Source organism: Syzygium oleosum, unplaced genomic scaffold (genome assembly GCF_021117445.2).
Source record: "Syzygium oleosum isolate NSW1041296 unplaced genomic scaffold, Sole_v2.1 Sole_v2.20, whole genome shotgun sequence".
Classification (NCBI taxonomy): domain Eukaryota; kingdom Viridiplantae; phylum Streptophyta; class Magnoliopsida; order Myrtales; family Myrtaceae; genus Syzygium; species Syzygium oleosum.
The window spans coordinates 5,955,976-5,980,228 of record NW_026607504.1 but is presented as its reverse complement, the minus strand read 5'-3'; the positions used below and the strand labels follow the sequence as shown (position 1 = coordinate 5,980,228).

The 24,253-nt window shown below is 40.9% G+C and overlaps 4 protein-coding genes across 6 annotated transcripts; 1 reads left to right on the top strand and 3 right to left on the bottom strand.

Annotated features, from left to right (window-relative positions):
• Nucleotides 1-419: 419 nt before the first annotated feature.
• Nucleotides 420-7,111, bottom strand: LOC115670398 (peptidyl serine alpha-galactosyltransferase). The gene is made up of 9 exons (XM_056320376.1): nt 6,941-7,111; nt 6,357-6,822; nt 5,207-5,377; nt 4,247-4,490; nt 3,965-4,165; nt 3,134-3,606; nt 2,132-2,296; nt 1,791-2,034; nt 420-1,587 (listed from the first exon to the last, which is right to left on the bottom strand). Exons 2-9 carry the CDS (start codon nt 6,665-6,667, stop codon nt 970-972), a joined length of 2,427 nt encoding a protein of 808 aa, XP_056176351.1. The 5' UTR covers nt 6,668-6,822; nt 6,941-7,111; the 3' UTR covers nt 420-969.
• A 764-nt stretch (nt 7,112-7,875) lies between these two features.
• Nucleotides 7,876-10,176, bottom strand: LOC115670153 (uncharacterized). The gene is made up of 5 exons (XM_030591351.2): nt 9,920-10,176; nt 9,692-9,818; nt 8,749-8,819; nt 8,581-8,667; nt 7,876-8,505 (listed from the first exon to the last, which is right to left on the bottom strand). Exons 2-5 carry the CDS (start codon nt 9,783-9,785, stop codon nt 8,239-8,241), a joined length of 519 nt encoding a protein of 172 aa, XP_030447211.2. The 5' UTR covers nt 9,786-9,818; nt 9,920-10,176; the 3' UTR covers nt 7,876-8,238.
• A 564-nt stretch (nt 10,177-10,740) lies between these two features.
• On the top strand, nt 10,741-14,810 carry LOC115670474 (uncharacterized). Of its 3 annotated transcripts, XM_030591764.2 has the most exons (9): nt 10,742-10,927; nt 11,598-11,623; nt 11,817-11,907; nt 11,998-12,207; nt 13,463-13,585; nt 13,702-13,759; nt 13,856-13,929; nt 14,302-14,390; nt 14,481-14,810. In XM_030591764.2, exons 1-9 carry the CDS (start codon nt 10,802-10,804, stop codon nt 14,548-14,550), a joined length of 867 nt encoding a protein of 288 aa, XP_030447624.2. In that variant the 5' UTR covers nt 10,742-10,801; the 3' UTR covers nt 14,551-14,810. The 3 variants fall into 3 exon arrangements, with proteins under 3 accessions (XP_056176368.1, XP_056176369.1, XP_030447624.2); XM_056320393.1 differs by lacking the exon at nt 13,856-13,929 and having other exon boundaries at nt 10,741-10,927; XM_056320394.1 differs by lacking the exon at nt 14,481-14,810 and having other exon boundaries at nt 10,741-10,927; nt 14,046-14,389.
• Nucleotides 14,811-20,787: 5,977 nt separating this feature from the next.
• LOC115670405 (myb-related protein 315-like) lies at nt 20,788-22,224 on the bottom strand. Its single transcript, XM_030591664.2, has 3 exons — nt 21,990-22,224; nt 21,759-21,888; nt 20,788-21,352 (listed from the first exon to the last, which is right to left on the bottom strand). Exons 1-3 carry the CDS (start codon nt 22,120-22,122, stop codon nt 20,788-20,790), a joined length of 828 nt encoding a protein of 275 aa, XP_030447524.2. The 5' UTR covers nt 22,123-22,224.
• Nucleotides 22,225-24,253: the final 2,029 nt, after the last annotated feature.

Here is a 24,253-nt window from a genome sequence, read left to right as displayed (position 1 = left end):
CGCCTGCGAACTGGGATTCTTGTAACCAGGACTCGAGATTGATATACGTCGATATCGTTAACTTATTGCATGATCCGTGTGATTCGAAATTGCGAATCACATTTAAGACCCAACTGCAGCTAAAAGGATAAACAGAGCAGACTTGTCAAGCAAGATCAGGTCTTGCATAACGTTGTGGCTTTGCTAGATGGAGATGATGCCACAAGTTGAACCACCAGCAGTTGCTGTATCACTCTTAACAAAGCATGCCTTTCGAGTTACAATCGTACCTCGGACGACTTCTCACGATGGTTGTAGATGGCGACTCTGGACCTCACATTTTTAGCTCTTAACAGAACTGGTGGTCCGCAACTTGCTGGTGCGATGGCATCTCCCATCAAAGAACCATAAAGTTTGAAAGGAGCAGAAAAAGACCCGTCTTCATAGGAAGCAATAGTGTAAGATTCATCCTAATCATAGTGATTCAGACAATGGAGAATATACAGTACAGTATTTCTTGAGCTTCTATCATTCGATCTATTACATCGTCAATCGCCGAAAAGGCAAGCATAAGTTGAATAAGGTATGACATAAAGTAACCTGAGGCAAAAAGATTTTCTTCTCTAACGATCATTTAGCAAAAGAAGAGAATAGGCACAGGGAGAAAAGTATTCTCGTGCTCATCGTCACGACACTGTCAATGTGTCCAGATTCTGCTGAGGTATTCCGGTGAATAAGGAAGCTCAAATTAGACAGCAATTGCAGTCACCAAAAATGGGCCGGCCAATGTAGCGCCTCTTGCAACAACCATGAGCCTGGAAGTTTTCGAAACAGGCAAATTGGAAAAGTGCCCTACTTTGCAAGCAAATATCGATGCTTCGTCGCCCGCCAATATCTCACTCTCACATTGTCAAGACTTTCAATTGGTTCGGATAGGTTTTCGCATTAGCAAACAAAGATATTCAAATGAATCGAGGATTTGATAATGCTTCAATACCTCTCATCCATAAGCCCCGAATGCGACAATCTCCTCTTACTTCTGTAACTTTTCCCCTTTGTCTTCTTTGCTTTACGACCAGATAGCAGGACCGATCCAACAGTTAAGAAAGCTAGACCAAAGAATATCCACAAAGCAACCACCCAAAGTTTCAAGGTACTAAATTTTGCATCTGCCGTGGCGGCCCCTTCAGAGGATTCTTTAGAGACACTTGTCGGCATGGGATTGCTTTTTGCAGCATAGCTCCTATCATACCTTCCCAGCTTTCTTGAAATTGCAGATTCCTCCAAAGAACTTGGGTCGGGGCAATTCCTCCTCACATGATGCAACCGCAATGCTTCGTTCAGTGTCCTTGCACATTCTATGCTAAGAAGGTCCCGTTGGAGCAGGTTCTCATCAGTCTGATCAAGCGTTGAAGGATCAGGTGGGTCCGGAAACTTGGCCCAGCATTTATTGACCACATCTGAGTCTCTATACTTAGCCTTGTCGAAGCTCCAGTTCCCTACCTTGAATTCTAAGCCATAGTGAAAAACTCTATACTTGACCCCGGGATCAGGAACATATCCTGGATAAATCAGAATCTTGCTACTTATGAGATGCCGCAATTGCAACTGCACGCATAATTAGCGAAATATATATATTAGGAAAAAAAACAGTACTATGGAACTACCACTTGAGCATTTGACTACATTAATGAATTGTACAGAGAACAAAAAAAAACAATCTACACTTTTGGTAGCACGTCATCAGGAAGTTGCTTATTGAGGTGCACAGATTGGTGTAGATAAAACAAAAGAAAAGGTCAGAAAAATACCTCTGCTGCGCCAAAAGAATAACCATACATCTCACTGATCCACCCAGATTCATATATATCTCCTGTGATGTTTGTGGCATAATGAGCTTTATCAGCCCGAACCTCCTCTGTTTTATGCAACCATAGTATTGCAAATTGCCGGAGATCGTCTATATGCATGATTATTACACCACCAACCTTGTCACAAGCATCAGGGTGGCTAGTGTGGAGTTTTGCAAGCACATTGTCACAGCCAATGAGGTAGCTGGCATTCGAGACAAGAGTCATTCCACCATTTTTTCGATAGACAATTAGGTTTTAAAAAATACCAATGTAGAAACAAAGCAATTTGGTTATCTTACTCATAAGGAGTTGAAACTGGCCTGCCACGTGCGGCATTGAATTCCCACGGAGTAATTGGCCCTCTCAAGATCATATCAGCATCCAGAATTACAATAAACTCAGCATCAATATTTGCGTGATTAAGCCAATGAAGGACGGCAGCAGGTTTATTAATCGCTGGATACCTGCCAAGACATTAGCATCATTACACATTACTTAGAAGTCTTTAAGTGGTTTGTCAAGTTCCATGGTGTAAACAATTTAAGATGTGGAATTTTAAAGCATTATACTAGCAATTCTAGGTCAACAAATCATAATTAAAGACACGGAGGGGGCAAGTGGGCGGTTAGCAATAAGAAATTAACATTCCAAGGGACATGAATGATACATTATTGACAAGAAATAATTCCTAGATCTGGTGCAGCTGTTGAACTATTTCAGAATTTTATGTATCTTCCCTCAGGGAATGTAGAGTCATCAAAGAATAGCTCACCACAGACAGACTGAAAGAAAAGCTTGGTTTTTTTTTTATGTTGTTGCTTATGTGGCTTTGCAGCCAATTTGATCATATTTGGTTCTGCAGCACTGCTCACTAACTTCTAGCAGCATTCGTATCCATTTGAACAATCTTTATATATCTACACACACTTCAGATGTCAAAATTGCTTTGTAGCACAGAAAGTGGATCGACATATTACACATCACAGATCCATTGATAGTCCATTGAAATTCCCTTAAGTGCAGACCAGACCAGACAGAGTCAATTCAACAGCACGTGGAATTGAGTCTCATTTCCATTTGAAATTAGCGAGGAAGAAAAATTGGGGTGATGATAACAGAGAAACAAATAAATGACGCTTCAACAAAGAAGAAATAGAAGTAAAATGGGTAGTCGCAATAATTTTCAATTGGTGTATGTAGCAATACCAAAAAAGAATGAGTCCAGCTATACCAGCCCCGAATATATAAGGATCATATAGGCACCTATTTAGAAGAGGCAGAGCATGTGAAAAAAGAATTACCAATCTCCAGTCAAAGGATGTCGGCTCATGGAAGGGACGTAATGAGTGGGAGCCAGGTCATGGCCTGTATACTTCTTCAAGTCTTCGTCTGTACAACTGAGGAGCCTCGTAATATTTCCTGGCTGGCCACTCAAGTGAAAACTATGAACAAGTCCTACAGTTTGCCAATCAAAGTAAGGAGTGCATTCTGTTGAAAAGAGGGTATGGATTTTCGGATACGTCCTTCCAGCTTCATCAGTCGGTTTCTGCTTGACTGTTTCCTCAGCTTGTAGGCTTTTCGGCTTCAAGAGCTTTGGTTTAGTGAGTTCCACAAAGGTTTTGCTTTTGAGGAAGCTAAGGTACTTTGACCATTTTGGTTTTGCACACCCTCTAGCTGCATGATGCATTAAAAGACCCTCATTTAAAGTATTGATACATTCAATGCTCAAAAAGAGGGCTCGCCTTTTATTGGGATTGGGCTCCATCATTTTTACCTACACATCAAACAGTTTTTCTTTACATCTTCAACAAAAAAGATGCTGATGGTCAAAAGAAAGGACTGAAAAGATGTTAACTGTACATTCTCGCTCATAATCTGTTGTCAAGTATGAAAAAGGTAAAACGTAAGAATTTTGACATCAAATGTCGTCCCGGTGCATTGCATAGAACTACATTGGCTAGTCAAGACCTATTAACTGCCCACATTCTACACCATTTGCTTAGACCAAACCTATACTTGTGAGGCAGGAAAACATTGATAACGGCACACCATGAAGTCCAACCACATTTTCCATACAATGAAATAATGAAAGCACACCATCTCCTATCTGAAATGTTTTACTTCAACATTACCTCTCTGGGATATGGAGGTTCTGGGAAAAGCCGGCCACAGTCATAGACAATATCATCTTCATGGTTATCTAACTTACTAAATGACCAATTCCCAACGGTAAATGGTAAACCATAATGCATAAGAATGGGTTCAAATCCTTGTCGTGGAGTATATCCAGGATAAATCATTAGATTTTCGTCGATTTTATGCTTGAGACCAACCTGAAAAGGTGAGACAGACTTAAACTCGTCAATCCGAATTATCTAGTCATAAGAATCTTGATCTTATGAAAGAAAAGTCACCTCTGCAGCACCAAATGAGTATCCATACATCTCACTGATCCACCCTTTTCCATAGATGTCCCCAGTTATATTGGTGGTCCAGTGAGCTCTATCTTCCCTCACTTCTTCTGTTTTGGAAAGCCACAAGGGTGCCAATTTCCGGAGATCATCTATATGCATGGCCAAAAGCCCTCCAACCTTATCACAAAGTTCCGGGTGCTTTGTGTGTAATTTAGACAAAATGTTGTCACATCCGACCAAGTAACTGAAAGAACAAATCATCATTGATAAATATAGTTCCACACAAAGCAGCAACTGAGTTAAATGCAACACATGATGTATGAAATCATCAGCAGGAACTTATCCCTATTTCAATTGCTCCGCTTAATTTTCAAAATACAGCAATAAAATCGTCCCACAAACAGAATAATTCTTCCAATGAACTAAATTAAGAGCCATCCCTCCCTCTCTCCCCTCCCTCTCGAGCTTCAAATATATATAATCTCTCCCTCCCTCCCTCCCCCCCCCCCCCCTTGAGCTTCGAATATATGTAATCTTTGGTAAGGCTTTTGTCCATGTCTCCTTAGGCCTCCATCGCCCTTCTTGGCTTTTGCCCCTATCGTTAGGTCACATCTTCCTTTATGTTGGCAAAGTTGTGGAGACTACCATTCCCTAGACACTTTGCCCAGGTTAGAGTCTCATTATTTAGCTCTCTCACCTTAAAGTGCAAACAAAGACAATATTACATTCACGTCACTGCCTTCCACTGAAAATTGCAGTACTTGCCAGTTGCCATAAGTTCTCCTGTCTTCTCTAATTTCATCCAACCCAAGGTCTCTATTTCTATTGCCTTCAGTTATTTCGTTTTCACTCCTCTCTCTTAGATTTCCCTAGTTGGAAACAGTATCTAAAAGTGGACGCAGAAGAAAAACATTGGCAAGAACCATATGAATCCTTCATGGAAAAGAAGAGGAAGAGTACCCATAATACGCAGCCACCGGTCTGCCTTTCTCTGCACCAAGTTCCCAGGGTATGATTGGACCTCTGATGATCATGTCAGCATCTAGAATCACAACCCAATCCACATTTTCCGCATCTTTGCTATGCTTAAGCCAGTGGACAATGCCAGCAGGCTTGTTGATTGCAGGGTACCTACAAATTTTCAGAAAAGACTTAGCAGATATTCTAGAAAGAAAGAAAAGACCATAGTATTAGTCGAAGGGCATTTGAGGAGGGGAGTTGTCATGTAATGTATAAATAATTTAAGGGGAAGATAGTGAACATGCGCGGTCAGGCCAGCCCTTGTTGATAGGTTAGCTGAGAACTGTTGTTGATGGAATTGGTAAAGGGATAAATGGTCAAATACTGTGGTCCTTGTATTAGAAAAGGAGATGTTCAGTTGTTCTGAACTACATGCTCACTGTTGTACGGCCTGTTCAAGCATTCACTCCTTTCACATAGATTCTATTTGGCTCAAAAGCAGGACAACAAATCATTAGAGAGATCATCTCGAGTATGTCACCAATCTCTGGGTCAATGTATACTGCTAATGCTCATTTCTCTTCACATGTATGATTCTATTAAATTTTGCTTTCTCAGCACAAAACATTAATCTTTTCTTCCACACTCCAGCACCACCATTCTTTTTGGCATGATGAAGAGGAAAAACAAGCAGAAGAAGCAGACAAAAGCGCAAAACTACCTCAGAGCCAAGGCTCATGCGGTCAAGCATTAACCAGACAATGAACTCTGGTGCCACATATCAGCAGGACCACTAGCAACCAGAAAGATGTTGACAAATGCAAGTCTTTTGCTAGATATGGCCTTTAACCGATGCGAATTCTAAGACGTTCTTTTAAGGGGGACAAATAAAGAACGAACGAAAGGAAAACCTGGAAACAGATAGTAACACTGACTGGCTTAGCTTATAAACAAAGACAAACTCACTCATACCATTTTATTAGCATTTTTCCATCCAGGATCCTAAAACTACGCCTGAATTCAATTCCCACCAGAGTAACAGTTAACTGAACAAAGACACAAAGTTGATCAAAGCATGGAAAGTATAGAAACGCAACCAAGACCAACTCAGCAACATCGGAGAAAGACCAAGCACTTGGAAGAATCTTACCAATCACCAGTCTTGGGATGTCTGCTCATGGAAGGCACCACCATGGTCGGAGCCAAGTCCTTCCCTCTGTAGCTCCTGAGCTCGTCGTCCGTACAGCTGAGCAGCCGGGTTATCGGGCCGGGCTGCCGGGCCTTCTCGAAGCTGTGGACGAGGCCCACCGTTTGCCAGTCGAAGTAGTTCTGGCACTCCACCGAGAACAGCGTGTGAATCCTGTACGGCGCCTCCTGGCCCGATTCGAGGTTCCCCCGAACCGGCCACGCCGCCGCCACCACCGCCATCACCGCCATCACCAAGATCAAGACTTTGGCCATCCGGAGCTCAGCTCAAGACCCCGTTTCAAATGGGTATCCCTTCAGCGAGCTGAAGATCTCATCTGGGTCGAGAGACCATTCAAGGAAGAAGCGCCGGGCGAAAGTCAAAGCGCGATATTTTATTTTCCCTTCTTCATTCTCATCATCATCAGCTGCTGCAACGTGAAGAGGAGAGGAGAGAAGGATGGGAAGGGCCCCAATAAAGAATTCATGAAGTGTTAATGGAAGACAGAATCAACCACGAAGAGCAGTTGACGATGGGGTGGGAATTACATTATAATAAGTGTTAATACAGCTTTGCAGATCTCCTCCTCTTGGATAATGGATGGATGCTGTGGAAAGTCTTCCCTTCATCTGAGTAGGCTATGCAGGTGGCGGGACGCGCTGGTCCTGCCTGAGACGGGCAAAAAGTTTGGCGACGACTGCGACTAATTTGCCTTTTCGGATGACGGGTTCACGAGCATCTATCGAACTTTTGTCTTGTGAAGTTTGTGCATTATCGCATTTCATATATAGAAATCGCGACAAAAAATACATTTGAGCAACACAAATTAGGCGTGAATTTTAGTTGTTAGAAGAATCGCCAAAGCCCCCAAGGAGTCTCTTGTACAAAAAAAATCATTGCCTAATGAAGTATTTTCTTTCATTTTCCTTGCATTTCCTTTTTCCCTGTCCTTTTGTCTCGACGTTAAAACATCCTCTTGAGGTTGTAAATATTTTGTACAAATGGTCTTAGGATCAGTTTGTTACGATTTGAAAAATTCTATCACTTGGAATAATTAATACATGAAAAATATTTTTATTATTAGAGGCAATTTATGTCTAAATATCTTCGTGAACGATGAAAATATCCTTCGTCTATTCATTTTTGTAAGCAATACAAACAATTATGTTTGAAAAAATATTTTCCAAATTGTTCGTTTCTACAAAGCAAACGGATTAAACTCTTAATAACCTACTTTGCTTTAGGTAATTACTTGCTGGGCCAGGTGCAAAGTAGGGTACCGATTATAGTCTCTGGTGGAAAAACTTCATTTCCAACGGGCTGAAATTGGTAGGGAAAAGAAAAATGTTAGATCTACTAAGACCGATTCTTTAGATGCTAAATATGATAGACTTCTTTACATCTTTTCTTCGACCAATCAGTTTATCACATCACTTAGCATGTCAACTCTATAAGTGGTCTCTAATATACTCGACATCGCGCGTCGCAACAATCGCCCTACATTAATTAAAGTTAATTATGATGAACGACATTTTGTCCCACTTGGCCCAATCACCCTAAGAGCCCTATACTTACAAAAATTTCAAACCTCTCTCAAATTCTTTTCCTGGTTTGAGGAGGCATGTTGTCAAAACTTTTTGGATCAAGCAACTACAAGATAAAGAGCTAACCCGAAGAGAAAGAAGTTCCAAAGAACAGCTACAAAGAAAATAAAAACTCGATACATTGGACAGGACAGTCACCTAGAATGTGTATCCCCACCACAAATCATCCAGGGCAGCATTGGCCAGCATTACTCTCCATCTGTTCTGTCGCATAAGGAACTTCAAATTCAGTGGACTGCCGATCAATGGCGCTTCTTACCACCGCGCTTCTTACCTCGGGACTTCTTCCCGGCTTTCTTCTTGCCTTTCCCTCTGAAACTCGTCCTCTTGTTGTTCTCACTATCTCCGGATGGGGTTGGTTGTAGTAAATGCTTCACATCGAGGATCCCTTTCTTGAAATTACCATCGATCGACTTCAATACTCGGTCCTCGGGCTTGCGCCTCTCCTCGAGCCTCCCTGTGCTGCTCCAGCTACTAGACTTCCCCCCAAATCGTTGAAGGATCATATTCTAGAGCATGGAAACATATCGTTAGGAACGAACAGTTACGTACAGATTATCAGAATTGCAGTGTTTTGAAATCACCTCTTGCAACATTTTCTCTTCTCTTTTCTTCTGGTTCTTCATCATGGGTCGAGCCACACTCAGAGGTAGTCGCTGCTTCTTAGGTGCCTGTGTTCAAGAGAAGCCCAGATGAGATGAATGAAATACAAGCTCCGGTTACTTGATAGTAAGGCAGGCCAATGTGCTCACCTTACCACCTAAGGAAACCACCTTCTTATTCTCTAGCTCCTTCCTCTCTTTCCATGTCATACGAGATGACCCTGAAGGAAACTTCCAGCAATTTAAGGCATGAACAGAGATTTTTGAAAAATTGATGCAAAGGAAGTCTGTCTTTCAAAAGATAGGGGATTTATAAGTACAAAAAATCATGAAGAAGGCTCGCTACCTCAAAGCACACGGGCACAAAAGACACCGAAACTTAAACCAGACATTCCCCATAAACATACCATGCGCAATACCCCAGAAATAACAACACTAATCATCCACCATGTTGGCTTTGATTAAGATGCCCATGGCAGACCACAGATATGTACAAAAGAAGCAAAATCCCCTATGTAAACTCAACCAAGCTCAAGCTCGAATAAACAAGCCAAGTCATTCCTGAGGATTTTCCTAAAGTATCTCTACTTCCTTCACGAATGTCACGACCCCAAACCCAAAGATAGCCCATTACATCAGGAAACTTCAACACGGGGCAATCTTCATAAAGCCATCAAAATACAACTACAGTGTTACACAATGTCCTGCGTGCACGCAGAATGCACAAGAGGCTCGAATCTGCCGCCGCGCGTATCAATAAGCTTATCCAGACGAAGCTTGCCTCAATTTGCTTAATCTATATTTCGTCTCTACTTCTCATCGGAAGAAGCATCAGAAATTCCAACCGACGCATCGCCAAACCACAAAAGCCTCGTAAACATCCACAGGCACTCAACTAACCCATACCCTAATAGCTTTAACATTGTCACAAACGCAGGTCATGCTGAAACAGATTCAAACTCTTGTATAACCGGGATGTACAGTTATCGCGAACACGCCTTCGGAAACCCTAAGCCCGCATCCGCAATTCAAACCGGAAACAAAGAAAAGAAAAGAAAAGGAACGAACGAGAAGAAGATGGCGAGCGAAATACCTAGGAACTCGACATCCCTCATGATCGTCCTGATGTCCAATTCAGGACCACCCATCTCCCCCTTCCCACCGCTCGGTTGCTTATTCTTCGCCATTTCCGTTTGCAGCCCCGCGTCGGCAAGCTCAATCTGAAAGTAAAAGCTGAAGCTTTGAGAGAAGAGAGAGAGAGAGAGAGAGAGAGAGAGAGATGTGAAGGTGTTGCCTTCCACGCGAGCCAAAAAGGCTTTACCTATCTCCGCAAAACCTCGCCTCAGCTGGGCTATCGGACGATGCGGGACGGTGTTGGAGGTGCTGTTAAAACAGCGCCGGCGACGGCGGCTGTCGGCGGCGGCGGCTCTGGGCTCCGGTGACCGGCCGGCCGCCCTCGGAATCGTTGATCTACCGGCGCCGGCGGTTCGCCTGATCGCCTCGCCGCTTTATCACTTCCCGCAGCGCTCTCCGCTTCTAAGTTCGACCTAGCGTTTGCTGAGACTCTTTCTCCGGACCTTTTTTCTCCCTTGTCAAGTCTTTGTTTTCAAATTGGTTATACATTTTCACGATTTTTTTTCTAAATTCGACCAAATTAAATTGATATTTTCACAAATTTTCTGCTCGGTCTTTGCAAATCGGACCAAATTAAATTAATTGATCGTGCATTATAATATGATGCAGATAAATTCGAGAATACCCACGTGAATAAGAGTGGAGAAATTTTATTAATATAGTTAACGAGTTTGACGTGCATAAAGTATAACCACTATGAATATTCATGCGATGTCCATATTGAAAGAATTTTATCTATATAAGTTAGATTTGGCCGATTTGGTGTCGAAAGATTTGATGTGAAAATTTATTAATTTTGGTTTGGCTTGTACTCTTTCACTTAGCATATTCAATTTTACAAACCGGACTCTACATAATTTAGAAAAACCGGGCCAGCACCAACCGGGCCTGATCCGGCCCGTTAGGCCCACGGTTCATTCGGCATAGTCCCATCGCAACGCGCGACGTGGCAAGCCTTGATTGGCCAAGCAGGTCCCGCAAAACGTAGGCAGCTCCTTTTTTTTTCTTTTTTGCGCGCTTTCTCCATTTCGGTGCGTATGCGCATCGACGAGCTCGCGCATGGAGGGAGATGGCGGAGGCGAACATGGAGCGACGCCTGAAGCCTAACCCTGTCACCTTGCTCTTCGTCGCTCTATCGCTCTGCCTTGAATTGGGTCGAGCCTCTTCAAGCTCGCCTTCTCCGCAGGCGAACCGGGTACGTAATCGTCGCTTCTTTTTTTCAGTGTACTTCCGCTTCTCTGTTCAGCTGAGATGGTTATGGATTGAGCGAGCCCCGGCGATTCATGGGTCTAGGGTCTTTTGAGGGATGGCTCTGATGGGTTGATGGAGTTGGGTCGTGCCGAAACGCGGAATTCAAGCTGAGGAGGCGAGAGGATCTACAGATTAGGACGGGGGGGATTGGTTTGACTTGTATTGACTAGGCTTTTCGTTGATTGTTGATTCCTCGAGGTCCCGAGAGCAGGTTTCGGTTAGTGCTGGATGTGGGTTAGAGATGGAAGGCGCGAGCGGCGCTATGGCGAGGTTGATGAGAGTGTAGCTGCCCCCGCTGGATGGGTAGTTTATGTCTACCTCCTGGATCATTTTCGTCATCGAGTGATTGTTTTGCGTCCTCAGGTCAATTGTGTGGGGTTCTTAATTTGTTTGGGCAATTTTGGTATTGCTTTCGGTCTGGCTACTGAATTGGGTAGTTCCTCGAGTTCTTGTTCAAGTTTTCTCTGGAGTTGTTGCTGGCAATGTGTTCTTGTCCCTGATACGATGATGGTTGATTTTGTTTCTTTGGTGGCGTTTGCTTGTGTTCTATTTAGTATTGCTGATTGATCATCTTTACACCACATAGAACCTGAAAGTTCGTTGTAATGCTCCAGGGGTTTCAAGGGTCTGCAGCTGCAAGGTAATGTTGCTTAACCATCTGGAACTTGAGGCGCTGGTTTCGTGTTCGGTGAAAAAGATTAAGCAACTTGAAAGTTGACACTTCAACACCCAACATCTTATTGTTCGGTCCACTTAAAACGTGCATATACCATCTTTGCTTCTGCTTTACCTGTTCATATGTCTGATGATCTAGAGTTTGGATGTCTATTCAGAGGCTTAAAGCAATATCAGGGGAATATCCATGAACATGAAGTACACTGTTCGAGAGAGAGGAGCAGAGCTGCATCAAAAATAATTGAGGAGGTAATCAAAGATAAAAAGACTTTTCACTCTGGGGATGTTCCTTTGATTTTCTTTTAACCAAAATACACACCTTTCCCATGGTTCTTGCAGTATCTCATGCCCTTTATAGAAAAAGAGAGGTACCAGTTTCCAAATAAGTGTAGACTTCACCCCGATCATAACTTGTACAGAGATCAGGAGCAACATAAGAGCCATTTGGATATAAATGAATGGCGATGTGGGTATTGTCGAAAGAGCTTCTATGAAGAAAAATATCTCGATCAGCATTTTGATAACAGGCACTATGATTTACTAAATGTGGTAAGTGGGCCCAAGTTTGTGACATCTTTCAATCAATCAATAGCATTATCTACTTTGCCTCACCCTGACATTTACATTACCATAATACGAAATATCAGTTCCTTTCGAGCTCCGGATAAGTCTATTTCAGCCTAGTACAACCTAATCAAAATCAATAAAGACCACATTTATCTCATTATACATGTCAGGGATTTGTCCAGAAGTAAAACTTGAAAATGCTAGGGCTCAACCTTGCTAATAACCTGTTGAAGTTAGTGCATTTTTCCATTTTTGCTTGTATTAAACTGTTGGGCCATTGTACAGTAGGTATCGGTGTATGTAGGTCCTCATGTTTATGTATATATGTGTATATACCTATGTAACTCAATGCGGTGTGACTTGCTAGTGCAGTTATATTTACAATTGCGTACAAATTATAAGCTGGAAAATGCATCTGTTCTCTTGGGCAACTTCTTTTGATTGCTTGTGGTCATTTCATTTGACATGAAGTGGGATTTCCAAAGGCAGTTTAAACTTTGAATAACTTTGTGGAAGGGACATCGTAAATGTGGGTGGATGTAGTGATCTAGTGATCTCTGGATCTAAAATGAAATCGGTGACCATGCTTATCATAATCCATTGTTAATTTGAGTTGAAACTTAGAGAACTATGATGGAATTTTCTCAATACTCAGAGATTTACATTGTTAGGAACTCCAAAATTTTCCAGAGCCAGATTAAAACCCTGTCGCGTTCTATAAAGATTATAAGAATTTGTTCCATGCCATCACCATTGTAGGTATCTACCATTTGAAAGCCTCCTCATGCATCGTATGGTTTATTTGATTCAAAGGTAGTAGCTGTACAAGGTGTAGCATTAATCAGGACCTGAGTTGACAAGGTCAGAGGTTTCCGGAAGGGATGACGAAAGGCCCTTGGTTTTGCTTTTATTAGGCAAGAAAATATGAACAGCATATAAGAAAGATAGATAGTCTATCACTACCTGTACTTTGTCGAGTCCTTCTATTCATTTACTTGCATAATCTGTTGCCTAATTCTTATCCACTTTCAAGTGAAATTTGCCTTCTGGTAGTACTGGATGTTTTTGCTTGATTATAGTTCTGAGGAATGGTGATGCTACACCATTGCAGCTAATCCCCTCATCTTAAAGTTATTTACCATACTCTATGAGCTTTCAGCTGATATAGGCATTTTTGTCTATCGATATTTTTTAGAGCCTAAAATTTGTGAAACGTGACAAACTTGTCCTCTGACAGAGTCAAGGAAAATGCTTGGCAGATTTATGTGGAGCATTGCATTGTGACCTTATGATGGATTCCGTGCAGAAGAAGACTAAGTGTAATCCTGCCGCTGCAGTGAGGAATAAACATTTATGTGAGGTGATCAAGAATTACATGTGTAATGAAGTGAATTATGGTTTCGGTTGCTTACTTGCAGTTACATATGGTCTTTAAATGGCAATCCCTTTGAATTTGCATATTGGTGATTGTTGCAGAGCTTAGCAGATAGCTGCTTTCCAGTCAAAGAAGGTCCTTCAGCGAGCCGTCTACATGGTACTTTTACAATTCTGAGGCATCTCTTGCCATGTATCGTCCTACTTGGCTACTTTATTGAACTAGTATTCCCTGTATTTGCCACTATCTTGGCAGAATTCTTCTTGCGTCAATTTTGTGATGCCCACACCTGCAATGGACGTCCAAAGCCCTTCTCCAAGGGTCGCAGAGTAAGTTCCGGTATTTAACTTTGCTATAGTTATTGTTGCTCAATGTTCTTGGACACTCACTTCGCCTGACTAGTATAAGCTTGACTTGAGCATGAATAGTTGATTAGGATCTATAGGCTGGCTTGTTTTTGTAGACTAGATTTCCCCATGGTAAAACAGAAGCTCTGACAGACAGGTGCGAGGAACACTTAAGTAGGTTCTTCAAGTGTCCATTACCTGTAGCATTCAGGTCAAGCTATTTAATGCGATTATGTAGTACTGCAAATTGTTGTTGTCAGTATTACATACTGTAAGCTCATATGTAGCGTTGCTCATTTTTTCTCTTCCTCCCCCTGTTCTCGTTGACTACAATCTTTCATTGTTTCTACGCAGAAGAGAATAAGCATATTCTTCATCTCCATGTCCCTTCTGGTTCTCTTGCTGTTGCCACTGTTCTATCTTTTCGTTTACTTGTATCAAAGGTATGTCTTGTTGGGACTTGATATTCTCCTGTCTTAGAGCTTACTGAATATTCGTGTAGTTTTTACGATATCCTGTTGTTCTATACATAGGGGAATAAGAAGCGGTACACAAGATTTGAGGCGCATCACACAGAGCACACGGAAGAAAAAACCGTCTTGAGCTTGTGGGTTTACAAACTCTTTAAGCATGATTGTGACCTTTTCTTCCCTTTCTTTCTGTATTGTTGGATCTAGCATTAGTATGCAACGTAGTTTTGGGATTAATCAACGCCCACATTAGGTGTGTTTTGACTATCATCTGTCCGCTAGTATGTTATGTGGTAAAAAAAGAAAAGCTTAGAGAGCAGAATTATGCAAAAAAGGCAATATGTATTTTCTTTTCACATTACAGACCATGACATTGCATTCCCAACTGGTAAATTTGTTTGTTTCGAATTCGCAGTGAACAACTGATCGGTCTCTGTCTCTGTCTAATATAACGTGTCTGAGCAGCCAAGAAGTTTATAACCTAAATCAAGAGCAGAAGAATAATCGAAGCAAAACATGAACTTGGGAAGGTTGATTGAAAAACTAATACGGTATCGTGACAGATTCTTTAAGTGAAGAACATACTGCCTCCCATGTCGCATCTCTCACTGCTGTGAAATACCAAGGAGACCTATTTGGGAATCAAGCTAGTTTTGCGCTGGCATTGTATCAATCAATGGGCTCCATGGAAGCCGAGTTGCAACTGACAACCCATATTTTAGAGGTTGTTTAAGTCGTAAGTGCGTTCATCTACAATGCTCAAGGGCTGAGTTCGATTCACTATATTTACCCTGTCCCAAACCTGAATCGATTCGCTTAGGTCCCGAATAAGACCCGAACTTGTCCCGAACTTGAGTCGGGTTATTAGACGGAGACGTAGTCCCCTTAAATTCAATGAGTTTGGAACCTTATTTCGATCGATTCGATATAGTCACTCAAAATAGATAATCCGGTTGTAATCTTTACATGATTTGGTCGGATTGGGAATCCGATTTCAGCCGACCTGTTGCGATCCCTTAAGCATAAGTCCGAACATTCGTGGACAACCCCACCATTAGCAAACGCTAATCATGGTCGTGCCATGGACAATGGATCGTGAAGACCCACCACCTAAGGCCGAAAGACCACTAAGAAATGAACACTCAAAAACAATTTGCCGAGTTAAAATAAAAGAAACACGGGCAGAAACCCTATAAAAAAATACAATGATGATAACAAAAACATACAAATCATGTAGCTCCCCTTTAAGAGATGAACACTTAGAAAAACTATATTATCCTTCATCTTCTTTAATGAATTCATGATGCTTCTCCAATGAACCTATCCTTACCCCCCAAAGAAAAACGAAAGAAGGAAAGAAACACCCATATCATTGCTCTCAAAAGTTGAACTTTCTGACTAAGGCAAACCACGATATAAACATAAATTATGCTCTCATATTCCTTTCTTTAGAAACAGGATCTTCTCAAAATCATCTAAAAAACTTATCCTTCCCCAGTTCAATATTCCCGCACAAATGATGACGCCCTTTATAATTTGCATTGATGTCGGCAACCCACATGCTTGCACCATCTTATTCCTCATTTATCTTAATCAAATCCAATAGGTACATAAGTAAACAAGAACTCACCAACCTGATGTTGACGTGGTATGTGATTATGTCACCACTGACCTCCAAGAAAACCCAGTTTAACCGTAGCATTAGACAGAACATATGTTGTTCTTATTATTGTTTTTTATTTTCCACTCATTTAAATAATAGGAGTCGACTTTGGTGGAATCTAAATTAATAAAAGGAAGAAATATTCTTCTTTTGTTCTCTCTCTCTCTTGTTCATGAGAGGTGGCTTTGAATATATGGGGTTGGTGCGGCCTGAACTGAAGGTTCCTCTCAAGCTCCTGATAGGGCACTAGCTGAAAAAATGATATTTGTGTACCTATGATTGTCTAACTTGGATATTGAAATTCAAATATGTACCAACTTGGGGAGTTTGCTAATCAATTAATAACTCCACACAAACATTGCCTCATTGGAAATGAAATAACTTTATATGATCCGTTTCACAAAAAGAAGAAGAAGGGAGAATCGTTTCTCACTTTAAAAATGTATAGGTGAAAATGAATAGATAAAAGTAAGGGAAGGTCCGGAATTCGGACGATAAATTGGTGTAATTTCTATTAAAGCATTGGTAAATCATAAATAACTTGTACCTGAAAAAAAAAAAAAAAAGTCACGGGTTGTCTTTTCTTTTGCCAATAGTTTTTTTACGGGAAAAGTGTCAAAAAAATCTTAAACCTTTTGCATTGGTGCCAATTTAGTCCTAAACCTTTTTTTGGTATCAATTTAGTCCTAAACCTTTTACATTTGTGCCAATTTAGTCATAAACCTTTTTTTGGTGCCAATTGAGTCCTAAACCTTTTGCATTTGTGCCAATTCAGTCCTAAACCTTTTGCATTAGTGCCAATTGAGTCCTAAACCTTTTTTGGTGTCAATTGAGTCCTAAACCTTTTGCATTGATGCCAATTCAGTCCTAAACCTTTTGCATTGGTGCCAATTCAGTCCTAAATCTTTTTTAGCTAAATTAATCGAAAGGACTGAATTGGCACAAATACAAAAGGTTTAGGACTGAATTGGCACCAATGCAAAAGGTTTAGGACTCAATTGGCACAAAAAAAATGTTTAGGACTCAATTGGCACCAATGCAAAAAGTTTAGGACTGAATTGGCACCAATACAAAAGGTTTAGGACTGAATTGGCACCAAAAAAAGGTTTAGGACTCAATTGGCACAAATGCAAAAGGTTTAGGACTGAATTGGCATCAAAAAAAGGTTTTGGACTAAATTGGCACCAATGTAAAAGGTTTAGGACTTTTTTGACACTTCTCCCGTTTTTTTACCCACACTTCCTAGTATTGGAAAAAATCCGCATTTTTTTCGCATGGAACAGTAGAAATATGCGAAGAAAGATTATTAACCTATATCTAACCCATTTCTTGAAGTTAACTTTGGCTTTGTTAATGAACTGATTTTTCTAAATATCGAACTAGCTTATGTGCTCATATCTAGTGAGCTTGAGCTGTTCATGAGCAACTTCCATCCGTATTAGTTAAGTTGTCACAGAAGGTTCGCTTGAAGGATTCCAATGGATTTGACCGTAGCCCTCTTTCCAAGCAACCACACGAACTTAATGGTCTACCAGAAGCTGTTGGTTGTTTGTTTGTAAAATAGTGCTTTTTTCTTTGTCCCACATATGAAAGTTTTGATAAGGTAGGTCACTTTATATGTGTAAGTGTCTTCTTCTTTGTTAAAGTGAAGACAATGGGGCGTGGACTAGACTTCTCAATACCCGGGTGTGCGATTTTGGCGCGATTATTAGGCGCACTTAGTACTAATCCTCGTTTATCCTATTGAAACAGTGTGACTACTTCACCTTTGGAAGGTTATGCCTTTTCGGACGTAACTCCTTCAACGTTGAAAGGTTGTGTTTGTTCAAAGATTATTTTTCAGAATTTATAAAATTCGGATTAATAAAAATGATTAAAAAATATTATTATTTTATTTTATTATTATTTTATTCCGAATTTTCATATATCCTTTTTCAACGTGACTTTTGATTTCGTACCAATTCACTATACATCTTTTCGATGAAGGGACACTTTTATTCGAAAGGCTGCGATTAGTGAATCAGTTTTTACATGGTTGAATATCAAGTCTCTTCATTCGGATTTTTTAGACACTTTTTCATTCCGAAAAACTGCAGTTATTCTTTCTAATTATTTTCCTAGAGAGACCCTGAAGATATACCGAAATTGCTATTCGGTATTCTTAATCGAGACTTTGTTGTATCCTGGAGGAAATTTGCCGATGACCATTAGCAACTTCGTGGGGTAAATAATTCCTTAAAGAAAGTGATAGCACGCCTAAAAGTCTAATTTCGTTATTCATCCCGTTTGAAGTTGAAGTTGAAGTTTCTTTTTTTTTACAATTCGAAGGAGCATATTTTTTCCAACAGAAGCTACCAGAACCTGATCTTATTTCTGTAATTATGTCTAAATTCTTCATCATGTGGTGAAAACTAGAGTTTAGATGGTCGCCGATCATATCGAAGCATGCATTTATCATTTCGCAAACCATTTTTGTGAGGTGATTAGCCAACTCAAGCTTTCCTCTTGGACCTCGCACAAGGTGCTCAGCTTTTTTTATGTTTGCAAACTTGGGCAGGGTCGTTCCAGGGCGAGCACTTCATTTGTGATGTGAAGGCCATATCGAGAGATCTTCTGTCTTGCCAATATGACCGCCGATTGTATTCCATACGCGCTTCATGTTGCATTAGCATTGAGCTCGAATTATAAGCATTAAGATCATTAGGAGATCAACCAAAACAAGTGTAATTATGTAGGCAAAGTCAGAGCTATGCTTTCTTCCTTATATTTCTTATCAGGGTGCGAGACACTTTCTTCGTGTACGTTTCATGCACATATGTATACGTAGAAAAAGGGGAGAATACAAGGTCGCACTACAAATTTTAGTACTTAGCACGTATTCGTAGAGATCGTGACATTGTGTTTTTGGCCTCCAAGTCTCGAAAAAGCATCATTGAAGTAAACAAGACAATTGAAGGACACCCCAGAGATTGATATATGAGGTGAGGGAAATCTTGAGCTGGCCATTTTCATTCACTGAATTCGGATTGCGTTGCTTTTTATGGATAGGTTTTAGAGCAAGGCTTTAGATTGGTAATATTGTGTGTTGCCAGGGTTCATGACATTTTTACAGCAAGTCGATGGCGTCTTGCAAATCATGTGATACCCTCGCATTGCTGTTCCACAGAAGATGGACACTAGGTTTACACAGGGAAAAGTACAAAAAAAGTCTTAACCCTATTGCATTGGTACCAATTCAGTCCTAAACCTTTTTACATTAATACTAATTGAGTTCATCTGACCAATTTTAGCAGTAAATCGATGACATGGACACCGCCTGTTTTACGTGGCACGACTGGCGCTAACGTGGATAAATTTTATAATTTTATAATTTTTTTCTGAATTTTTATTTTTATTTTTTCTCATCGTGGTCGAAGGGCCACTGGGTGAGGGGCCTACGAGACCTTGCCGACCCCTGGCAAGGGAAGTCTGCAAGATGTCAGAAACTTGCTGGACTTCCGCCGGAAACCCTGTGGGTGACATTGGAAAACCTGCAAAGGAGTTAAGCGTGATGGAGCTCCGTGGGTGATACTGGATTTTGCATAACGAGCTGCTACCGTCAAGACTGGAGATCAGGGTGCCCTCGCGGCATCTGGTAAGGGCTTGGCGGCCCTTGCCTGCAGCCGGCGATGGCCTAGGCAACAACCCTTACCTAGGCCACAATGAAAAAAGGAAAGCAATAAAAAAACTCAGTAAAAATATTTAAGAATCGTAAAATTAATCCACGTCAATGCCACTCATGCCACATTGAACTGTTGACATATCTATGTCAATGATTTCCAGTCAAAATTGGTGGATTAACTCAATTGGCACAAACATAAAAGGTTTAGCTCTAAAATTGATCCAATTAAAATATTTATGACTATTAATGTAAAACGTTTATGACTTTTTTGGTAATTTCTCCGGTTTACATGAGAACTTGCCTTTCGCGACGAGACAAATGAATGTTATAAAGCCAAAGCTCATCGGTGAATGGAGATCATGAAACAACCCGGTTTGACGAGGGCAGAGAGTGGTCACTAGGGCTAAAGGGTCTGGGCAAGGAGCAGCTCTTGGCAGGCTTCCAGGATGGCGAAGGAGGTAAGTATGAACCGAACTGTGCAATGAACAAGAGGAGAGTGATTCTGAAATATATATATATATAAACTGGGATAAACTCACAGAGGCACCTTTTGACATAACAGCAAGCTTTGCTTTGGAACTCCAAAGTTAAGCGAGCTCGGACTAGAGCGCTATTAGGATAGTTGACCTCTCGAGAAAGTGTATACTTGTACACCAAAAGACAACCGTGAGGCTCGGTATGAGACGAGTCAAGGCGGATAATACATCGAGTGAGTGAATCCAGAGATGTCACAGTTCATATATATATATAAAGAGCATATACTTATGTTAGAAAATCCAATCCAAAATCAAAATGCATTAACGAATGTTATCGAGTACAAACGGTTATTAATGATAGACTAAGCATATGTGAAAGATTAAGACGACAACCAGAGCAACATCGTTTTTACATTCACGAATGGCACATCACGATCATGATCTCCACAATCTTTCTTTGGGAAAAAAAGAAGAAGGTAGGAAACGCATATTTTATTGCTTGGCTAACTAACAACACATATCAAGAAAGAAAGAAAGGAGGGAAAGAAAAGAAAACTTGCAAATTAAAGCTCAAAATCTGTCTTCAAAGAAGAGATCTTGTTCCAAGAAATCAAAGCCATCCCATGAGAGCATAGAGTCCACACTATCAATGCATCGTCGGACACCACCCCCATTGTTGTGTTCTTGGAGTGATGATGATGAGCAATTAGACTCTCCATTGGAATTAGACTGGTTCTGTGAAGAATCCTCCATGCAAATTGAATTAGAGCTCTGTGAGATTGACCTGTCCGATTCTTGATTTGGCCCTTGATCTCCCTCATCAAGATTGCCACACAGCAACAATTCATAGTTGTTCAACAAAAAGTCAGTTGCTTCCTCCAATTTCAATTCGGGTTGCTCTTGCTGTTCTTGGGCGTTTATGGGCTTGACCTTTGGGAGCACTCCCTCTTCTTCTTTAGATGAATTGGTTTGGTCCTCTTCATCACCATTTTTGCTGTGATCTTCCTCTATAATTGGCTGGTGAGTGGTGGGGTCTAGTCCAAGTTGCTTCAGCTTCTTCTTGATCCTCGTGTTCCAATGGTTCTTGATCTCGTTGTCTGTGCGACCAGGGAAATGTGAAGCGATCTTTGACCACCTGCATCAGAACCATCGAGTGAAACTCATTATATATCAATACAGCGGGACAACTTGCCTAAGCAACTATTATCGACAATTCATACATCGCGTCTCTTTTTACGTGTCTCGAGTTATCATCGCATATCCCTCTGGATTGGTGGTTTAAGTTTCTTGCTTTTAAATCGTATTTCCTGACATTCCATGCCCAAGTGATCATAGTACTTGACCATTGCCTGAGTTACAATGTTTGTCTAGGTGTTTGGACGCCCCCCTAAATAGTAATTTACTTGTTCTGTTTTATTGAACACAACTGGAATAACGCCTGAACACGAGACATCCATGTAGAAGGATATATGGCTACTTGAATTGAAAATGCACACGCTTTTATGACACCAAGGCGTGGTAAGCCGAAATGTCACATGTACCTGTTGCCGAGACGCGAATGAAGCTGAATTATTTGGTTCTCTTCCATCTCAGTGAAAGCACCCTTCTTGAGATCTGGCCTCAGGTAATTAATCCACCTTAATCTGCAACTCTTCCCACATCTCAGCAGGCCTGATTCATCACCAAACCATCAACGTTTTGATCCATTTAGATTGCCAAAAGAAAGGAAAAGAAAATAGCAATGCCTGAGAATGAAAAATAAAATAAATTACCTGCAAGTTTAGGGACTGTTCTCCAACACTGAATGCCATTATTGAGGATGAAGTTCATGAGCTTGTGGTCTTCCTCTATGGTCCATGGACCACGCTTCAATCCCACCTTATCACAACAAGGTTGCCTTCCCATTTTCCAATTCAATCTTCCCAAGAAAGTGCAGGAAAATTTCTTTCCTTTTTCCCGACCTGAATCCAAGACCGAATCGGTAATGCAACAAAGCCTAGAGGGTGCTTGAATTGAAGCTTATAAACCGAGCAAAGATTCTGCCAGTTAGGCCGGACCACATATTAGAAAACAAAGCAAATTGGTGCTGTTCTTTAAAGAGGAGGACATGATTGAATAATGGGGATGCAGTTTTGAATATGATTGCTGAAAGAGAAGTTACAATAATGAGAAGATGTTAGACAAATGCCCACTACTCTTATTTGAGACAACGTAGGATGTCCTCCCTGTTAAAAGAACTCAACGTGGGTCACTCTAGTTGACGAAGTTTTTTATTTTCTTTTGTTAGCCAAATTCTTTCGCTCTTATTGGGTTTGTATTTAGTTTAGAGAGGAGTATTAGGAATTTAAATATTGTTTAGATTGATTCCACTTTGGCCCCCTAAAGGCTGGCCAGCTTTTGTCTTTTGGAGGCAACTTCTCATCAGCTTCTTATTCTCTTCAATATAATGAAGAGAGACGCCTTCACCAAATTCATAGACTCTCTGAAAGTTCCAGCCATGGAATCAACTTGGGGTTGGTCCACTTTAGAACCTTGATGAGAAAATTGACAGAATTTGCACAACTGCTAAACGACATTGATTCCACTAAACTTACCTTTGTTTTCTACCTGGTACATTATCGGTTAAATTAACGGAGAGAGTACAGGAGTATATTAGGAGAACCCATGGATCTTCACCTACCTAATCAAAGTGCTGTATCAATCAACGTTCGCAATGACTGTTCTTTTCATCGTGCTTTGATGATACTTGTTTGCATTAAGGCCCCCTTCCCGACATCCGAAGGCAATTGCTGTCGGCATCCATGCCATGACTTAGGGATTGGCCATGAACTGTTTTTGCTTAATGAGCTGATTCTGACGTATCAATCAGGAATCAAATTGAGATTTTGGACGTCATATTGGCTCGGATAACCCTTTTATGTTTATACCTCAAACGATTCGCAATGAAAACTGCATCTACTACTCCTAGGTAATGCTTTTGGCGCCCTATTATTGCCGATCCACCCTTTTTCCCTGCCTCAATTCGCCAAATAAGTCAACTTTATGAGAAAGTTACATGCTTAATATGTCAGCTAGCAAGGAGAATGTTAGAATCTAAATTGTACAGCCTACCCTCTAACAAGAAATACATGTCTGCTAAAATCCAGGCTGATTATGAAGTATATACCCACAGACAAACCTCATCCTTATCTCTTTAGCCTTCTTGGCTCATTCTAATTGTTATTATATAAGATTGTTCAAATCATAGTGAATGTTCTGGGAATCAAAACTGATGAGAACATGCAAAGCAACAAAGATAACTACCTTACCTTCGTGGGCCTTCCCTGTGTATGCACTCTGTGATTATTAATTAAATAGAGAACACAACCGCTGAGAGAAATGAGTCTCTCCAAGTGAAAGAACCTGCCTCAGATTCTTGCATCCATGAGTTAAGGTACTGTTTTCCCACTCTCTTCCTCTATTTTCTCAAAAGATGAGAACTGTCGAGAAAAGACCTAGACGATCTTCTTCTTGGACTTCTATAACATACAGGGACCGACGGGGGAAAAAATCCCCACAAGCAAATCGAACACACGATGGCGTATGAATATTTCGATCATTAGATAGTCATCTCGGTTCAAATATGTGCATATGAATGATCAGCGACTATTTTGGAAACCTAATTTTACTCTCAAAAGATTTCTTTTTTGTTTTGGCTAATATGATGAAGTGTTCGGTTCTCTTTGACTTCCGAGTTGTCCCCACCGATGTGTATGGCAGTATCACGCGTTATGTGTATCGGGTAACTTCACAGACCGAACTTACAATAAGATTTTCCATGTCTGATGTTCCTTTCTAATTTCTTCCTCAGATGGTTCTGTATCAGAAAGAAAGGTTGAATTCTCTATCCTTTTAATGATTAAGGCAAATGAAGATCTCCAATCTCTTTTAGCATTGCAAGTGTTTCAAATTGGGCACTTCACGCAAACCCTCTGATAAAAAATTCACCCCAGCAGGACCAAATCTGTGGGATGCTAAACCTCCCTCAGTTAACACC

Bases quoted from the DNA above. Each gene is read 5' to 3' on its own strand.
- LOC115670398 (XM_056320376.1), bottom strand. From the start codon at position 6,667: ATGGCCAAAGTCTTGATCTTGGTGATGGCGGTGATGGCGGTGGTGGCG. The intron at 2,297-3,133 runs GTAATTCTTTTT...ATGTCTTGGCAG, and splicing joins CATCCTTTGACTGGAGATTG to GTATCCAGCGATTAATAAAC. The intron at 1,588-1,790 runs GTATTTTTCTGA...TTATGCGTGCAG, and splicing joins ATTCTTTTGGCGCAGCAGAG to TTGCAATTGCGGCATCTCAT.
- LOC115670153 (XM_030591351.2), bottom strand. From the start codon at position 9,785: ATGGCGAAGAATAAGCAACCGAGCGGTGGGAAGGGGGAGATGGGTGGT. The intron at 8,668-8,748 runs GTGAGCACATTG...TCTTGAACACAG, and splicing joins TGGTTTCCTTAGGTGGTAAG to GCACCTAAGAAGCAGCGACT. The intron at 8,506-8,580 runs GTGATTTCAAAA...TCCATGCTCTAG, and splicing joins AAGAGAAAATGTTGCAAGAG to AATATGATCCTTCAACGATT.
- LOC115670474 (XM_056320393.1), top strand. From the start codon at position 10,802: ATGGCGGAGGCGAACATGGAGCGACGCCTGAAGCCTAACCCTGTCACC. The intron at 11,908-11,997 runs GTAATCAAAGAT...TGGTTCTTGCAG, and splicing joins CATCAAAAATAATTGAGGAG to TATCTCATGCCCTTTATAGA. The intron at 14,391-14,480 runs GTATGTCTTGTT...TTCTATACATAG, and splicing joins TTCGTTTACTTGTATCAAAG to GGGAATAAGAAGCGGTACAC.
- LOC115670405 (XM_030591664.2), bottom strand. From the start codon at position 22,122: ATGGGAAGGCAACCTTGTTGTGATAAGGTGGGATTGAAGCGTGGTCCA. The intron at 21,889-21,989 runs GTAATTTATTTT...GTGATGAATCAG, and splicing joins AACAGTCCCTAAACTTGCAG to GCCTGCTGAGATGTGGGAAG. The intron at 21,353-21,758 runs GTACATGTGACA...GTTCTGATGCAG, and splicing joins CATTCGCGTCTCGGCAACAG to GTGGTCAAAGATCGCTTCAC.